Genomic DNA, 6,057 nt, shown 5'->3' with positions numbered 1-6,057 from the left:
ACTCGGGAGCCCCCCACGTTGACAGAGAGATATGGTATGTGTTTCTTTCTATGACATAGGGAGCCAAAGTAGTCCAGAATGTGGGGAAATATTCCCATTGACACATACTACAGTAGTTGCTGTTCATTATAGTACAGAGATGCCACAGTTTATCTACCACAGATTTACAAAGAGGACACAAGATATAACTTGTCACATTTTTTTTTTCATTTTTTAAGCAAACCTAAGCTACTACAGTACAACAGTGATGCTAAATATAAACGTATTTCACAATTATAAACTGGGTGGTTCGAGCCCTGAATGCTGATTGGCTGACAGCCGTGGTATACTACAGGTATAACAAAACATGTATTTGAACTGCTCTAATTACATTGATAACCAGTTTATAAAGGCACCTCAAGGGGGTTGTGGTATATGGGCAATATATCACAGCTAAGGGCTCCGCATCGCATCATGCATAAGAACAGCCCTTAGCCGTGGTATATTGGCCATATACCACAACCCCTCGGGCCATATTGCTTAAATATACTCATGCAGAAACGTATATTTAAGTCTATGAGGGGTGGGGGTTATTGGGCATTACTAACAGCCAACCAGAGGGTTAAGGGGGAGTTCAACACATAGTGTGGCTAAAACTTGAACCAAACCACAGCAAAGAAATTATATGACCATAAAGGAGTCAGAGAATAAGACTCTCCCTCCCAACAATTTCCTTAAACATTTAATTTCTCACCATTTAAAAAAAAAAGCAATTCTTAAGTATTTGATGTTACAAACATGAATACATTTCCAATGACTTTTCATATTCGAACATCCTTTTCAAGTTGCATTTTTCCTGCATCCAACAAGGTGACCACAGTTGATCTGGGTCATGGGTAGTTGATGTACTGTTTTCAGTTGATCTGGGTCATGGGTAGTTGATGTACTGTTTTCAGTTGATCTGGGTCATGGGTAGTTGATGTACTGTTTTCAGTTGATCTGGGTCATGGGTAGTTGGAAGTCACTAATGAACGGCAGAACATGGTCATGATTACCTTGGTGCGAGGAAGGTGTCAATAATAACTTCATGGTTAGGATTAAGCAGAGTTTTACCATTGTTTATGCAAAAGGAGGGAGGGGGGGGGGGTGGTTATGTGGGTGTGTAACTAAATGTAAATAATGAATGTGTGGTTATATACAAATAAGGTGTCAGGAAGAGTGTTGCTGTATGCCTGGCGGGCAACGTTCCATGTCACCGTGTGTGTTCACACTGTACAGACGCTCAACAGCAGCAGACCTGCTCACTGTATACATGGGGCTGCAGGATAACCACCTCCTTCTGCAGTGTGCTGGACCGTGTGCTCCTGGAGGGCTCCCAGGTTCACAAAACGCTCCCCGCACCACACGCACTTAAACTGGGCTTCCCGCGAGTGCACCGCCTGGTGCTTCACCAGGTGTTCCCGCTGTTTGAAGCTCTTGTCGCAGCTGGAGCACTTGTACGGCTTCTCCCCGGTGTGAACGCGGCGGTGACGTTGCAGCTCCGAGGAATACTTGAAGCGCTTCTCGCAGTCGGGACACTTCAGGGGCTTCTCCCGGGACGGGTCGCAGCGGTGCGTCACGAACTCAGACGGCGACAGGAAGCGTCGGTTGCACAGGGAGCACTTCAGCGGCTTCTCCTGACAGCTGGAGTTCTGGTGGCGCTGGAGCGTCGACTTCTTCTTGTAGCCTTTGCCACACACGTCACACTTGTAGGGCTTCTCCACCGCCGGCGTGGCCGCGGTCACGGAGCCAGACGCCGACCCTGAGCCGGTGCATTTGTGCCGGAGCAGTTCACCGGATTGGCTGAAGCCTTTCTGGCAGGAAGCACACTTGAACAGGCTCTCCATGCCATGGACGTGCTGGTGGTACAGCAGGTGGGAGGGCTGCAGGAAACCCTTGTCACATAGGTTACACTTAAAAGGCCGGTCGGCTGGGTTCTTGTGAGTGCGGCGGTGACGAACGAGGGCGTACTGCTGCTTGAAGCTCATCTGGCACTCCTCGCACTGGAACGGACGTTCCTCGGAGTGCGTGCGTTCGTGCTGCCGCAGATCCGAAGGCCGCTTGAAGCCCTTCCCACACGAGCCGCAGCGGAACGGCCTGTCCAAGGTCACTGTGGGCTGGCACTGGTGGTGCAGGAGCTCCGACGACTCCTTGAAGTGCATCTCGCACAAATTGCACTTAAACAGGTGCTCGCCGGAGTGTGCGTACATGTGGCGCACGAGGTGTGAGCGGTGCTTGAAGCATTTTTCACAGACAGCACACTTGTAGGGCCGCTCTGAGCTGTGGGTGCGCTGGTGGTGGGCCAGGTGAGAGGACTGGCTGAAGCTCTTGTCACAGGTGTCACACTTGTAGGGCTTTTCTCCCGTGTGCACCCGCTCGTGTCGCGACAGCTCAGACAGATGCCGAAAGCCCTTGTGGCACACTGAGCACTTGTAGGGCCTGTCTGGTCCCGAAGCCTCAAACGCCGTAGGGGCTGAGGCTCCGCACGCTGCCCCGCCACTGGAGGCCTCGCCGGTGGACGGGTTGGCAGCGGAGGAGGTGGGGGTGTTGTTGCCAGAGCCCGGGCGGTAGGTCTTCTCACAGATGGAACACTTCATGGGGTTGTTGCCGTTGTTGTGGGCGTTGTGGTGCTGTGCCAGCGAGGTGAGCAAAGAGAAACCCATCTTACACACGCCACACACAAACGGCTTCTGCTCCACCTGTACACACTGATGCTCCAGCAGATCAGTGGCCTGGCAGAAGATCTTCATACACTGGGTACACTGGAACGACCGATCCCCGGTCCCCATACACTGGTGCTCATGTGGATTAGCTAGGTGGGATATGTCATGGCCGCAGGCTCCGCACTTGTGCCCTCCCTCGCCCCCTACCTGTAGGGAAGGCTGCTGGGCGGGTACGGCATGCTGCTGGCCGTGCTGGGGCTGCTGCTGGAGGGAGGCCACATCCGGCTGGAGGACGATCCCGTACACGGCACAGCCCAGGGCGCTGTCGGAGCCCGGGGGGAGGTTGTGCACCACGGTGGGTGGGGGGGCCACTGCGTGCTGCTGCTGCCACGCCTCAGTCATCCTGCTGCTTCGCACGTATTGATGCAGTTTTGACTGTGTGAGGGGAGGCCCAGGAGTATGGAGGCAGGTTTTGGTCGGGCTGGTGATGTCCAACAGGGGTGTTTTCTACCAGCTCTTAACAACGTCTGTTATCAATAGGTGATACACCTCTGGTCGTCCACTAGTAAAAGGGCAGAAACCCTACAGAGGGAAAGACAGAGGGGGTATATGAACATGATGCAAATGTAGCCGATACATATTTTATCCAATGGATCCATGTATGTTTTTTTAATTTAACCTTGTATTTACCTAGGAAAGTCAGTTAAGAACAAATTCTTATTGACAATGACGTCCTACACCGGCCAATCCCGTACGACGCTGGGCCAATTGGTCGCAGCCCTATGGGACTCTGAATCACGGCCGGTTGTGATACAGCCTGGAATCGAACCAGGGTGTCTGTAGTGACGCCTCTAGCGCTGAGATGCAGTGCCTCAGATCACTGCGCCACTCGGGAGCCTATGTGCATTGTTTTTAACTGCAACGCAATGGTATTACCAAATCTATGGTATTAATACTCTCAAAACAACTGGCATTCTACTGTGTTTTAGGATTTTATACATTTCGAGATGGACATAGGCTACAGCTTTTAAAACCAGATAATGTGATTCAACCCCCTAAAAAATGTGATCATTACACTGGTAGTTACAGGTGTCTATACAAAACGTCACCAGAGATTTTAACTACTGATATTGGCGATACCATCTTCGTCCTCGATTAGTAGTAAATGTTTGTGTCCAGTTGCAAGGGGCCCGTTTAAATTTAGATAATGCTCCGTTATTAAAATAAATCGTTTTTCTACATGAAGTAATCCAACAATGTGTACGCCGCCATGTTGTCTATTTCAAGTCTTCTCTCATTGATCGAGACAGGTGTTTGTCATCATGACATGCGACACCACCTGTCTCAATCAACGAGAGAAGATTTTAAAAAGACAACATGGCGTGTGTACACATTGTTGGATTAATTCATGGAGCCAAAAAAAAGTATTTATTTTAACAATGGAGCATTTTCTAGATTCAAACGGACATGGTCCTTCCTGTTACCACGAATCGACGTCGACAGTCACCCAAGTCATAGACTGTTCCCTCTGCTACCGCATGGCAAGGGGTACCGGAGCACCAAGTCCAGCTCCAAAAGGCTCCTTAACAGCTTCTACCCCCAAGCCATAAGACTGCTGAACAATTAATCAAATGGCCACCCTGACTATTTACATAGTTTATTTACATTGTTTTAATACAGCTGCTACTCACTCTTTATTATCTATGCATAGTCACCTCACCCCTACCTACATGTACACTGCTGCTACTCACTCTTTATTATCTATGCATAGTCACTTTACCCCTAGCTACATGTACAAATTACCTCGACTAACCGGTACCCTGCACATTGACTCAGTACCAGTACCCCCTGCATATAGCCACGTTATTGTCACGTAATCTTAGTGTTGCTTTTTATTCGTTTTTTAAATTTTATTTAGAAAATATTTTCTTAATTCTATTTCTTTAACTGCATTGTCGAGTGCTTAAGTGCTTATAAGTTGTATAATAACCTGTTGTATTCGGCGCATGTGACAAATACAATGTGACAAATACAATTTCATTTGATAGTATCGCCAGGTTAGTTGATAAATCTGACTGTTTTGTATACCCACACCTGTAACTACCAGTATAATGGTATTTTTTGTTGTTGAGTTAAATCACATTATCTGGTGTTACCATATGTAACTACATAAAGGCGAGATGAGAGGAGATTGCGGCAGATTGTTGGTGGTTTGTTTTGAGTTATTTTTTACATATGTACAACATCATCCTTCTTCGAATAGCAACAACATCACTACAACAGTTACCTGTATAGCTAACTAGAGATGCTGAGACAAGGTCCAGTCACTATAAAATGACACTGAGCTACATTTTCTCCTATTTAAAAGTACAGTACATAATGCAGCTATACAAGTGACCTATTAAAATGATGCCAAATTATAACTGGGTGCAAGATGATAAACTAACGTTAGCTAGCTAGATAATAATTGGTACGCAGCCACATATTTATTAGATACATAGCATTAGCTAGCGCCAAGCAAGTTACGTGGGTTAGCAATGGCTAGTCGGTTTGCAAAAGCAGATTGCTAATCTCAAAAGATTTCCTCGAAATGATCATTGCATTACCTAGCTAATATCTAGGCCTATAACGTCGCCGGCAACGAGCAACACAGCTGTTGTTAGCTAACGTTAATGCCTGCCTGAGAAAATACTAACCAGATGGCTAGCTACCTAGCTAGCTATTTCAGAATAAAAAATGGAAACGTCGAGGCCCCATCGATGGTCTCCGATTCTTCTAGCCCCCGACGCTAGGCCGCCCTACGCGAGTTATACACTCCCTTTTACAAAAAGCGGCGTAATACATGTTCATGCAATCATAAATACAACATAACAAATAAGTAAACACGGTTGACAGCTTACATTTCGGTATGGCTCTCAGTCATTGAGTCAGCCTCTTCCTCTGGAGCCAGGACAGGAGTCGACCTTCGATAAATATTTGGCTACGGCTAGCGGAGGACCGTGGCGAGATGAGAGCGGAACGCCATCCACTAATAATGTACACCGGAAATCTCCACAGCCTGCATTGCTGCATCACTCTCCAGGGTGTAGATTAAAATGTTAAAGCTAGATTTTCCCCGTTCTGTATCATGATGCAAGGTTGTCCTTAGTTTTCAGTCATCCAACCGTTCTACTTCAATTTGGTATAACTTTGGTGTATAATTTTAACCCTCCTGCTGTGTTCCGGTCGAATTGGACGGATTTACAAGTTTCCTCTCTGAAAAATGTAGTTAATTTAATCTGATTGTCATAAGGTTCCACGACTTTGTCCACACAGGGCATCTGAACATACAAAATACATTTTGATGATTTTCATTACATTTTGAGTGTTTTATTTA

The 6,057-nt window shown here is 47.1% G+C and overlaps 1 protein-coding gene across 2 annotated transcripts; it reads right to left on the bottom strand.

Annotated features, from left to right (window-relative positions):
- Positions 1 to 699: 699 nt before the first annotated feature.
- On the bottom strand, positions 700 to 5,713 carry LOC120024975 (zinc finger protein 319-like). Of its 2 annotated transcripts, none has more exons than XM_038969369.1 (2): positions 5,582 to 5,713; positions 700 to 3,263 (listed from the first exon to the last, which is right to left on the bottom strand). In XM_038969369.1, exon 2 carries the CDS (start codon positions 3,081 to 3,083, stop codon positions 1,281 to 1,283), a length of 1,803 nt encoding a protein of 600 aa, XP_038825297.1. In that variant the 5' UTR covers positions 3,084 to 3,263; positions 5,582 to 5,713; the 3' UTR covers positions 700 to 1,280. The 2 variants fall into 2 exon arrangements, with proteins under 2 accessions (XP_038825297.1, XP_038825299.1); XM_038969371.1 differs by lacking the exon at positions 5,582 to 5,713 and adding an exon at positions 5,378 to 5,545.
- Between the last annotated feature and the right edge of the window lie 344 nt (positions 5,714 to 6,057).

The sequence above is a fragment of the Salvelinus namaycush genome, chromosome 30 (assembly GCF_016432855.1).
Source record: "Salvelinus namaycush isolate Seneca chromosome 30, SaNama_1.0, whole genome shotgun sequence".
Lineage (NCBI taxonomy): Eukaryota > Metazoa > Chordata > Actinopteri > Salmoniformes > Salmonidae > Salvelinus > Salvelinus namaycush.
The sequence above is the reverse complement of the archived record's forward strand: the minus strand, read 5'-3'. Positions and strand labels throughout refer to the sequence as shown.

Bases quoted from the DNA above. Each gene is read 5' to 3' on its own strand.
- LOC120024975 (XM_038969369.1), bottom strand. From the start codon at position 3,083: ATGACTGAGGCGTGGCAGCAGCAGCACGCAGTGGCCCCCCCACCCACC.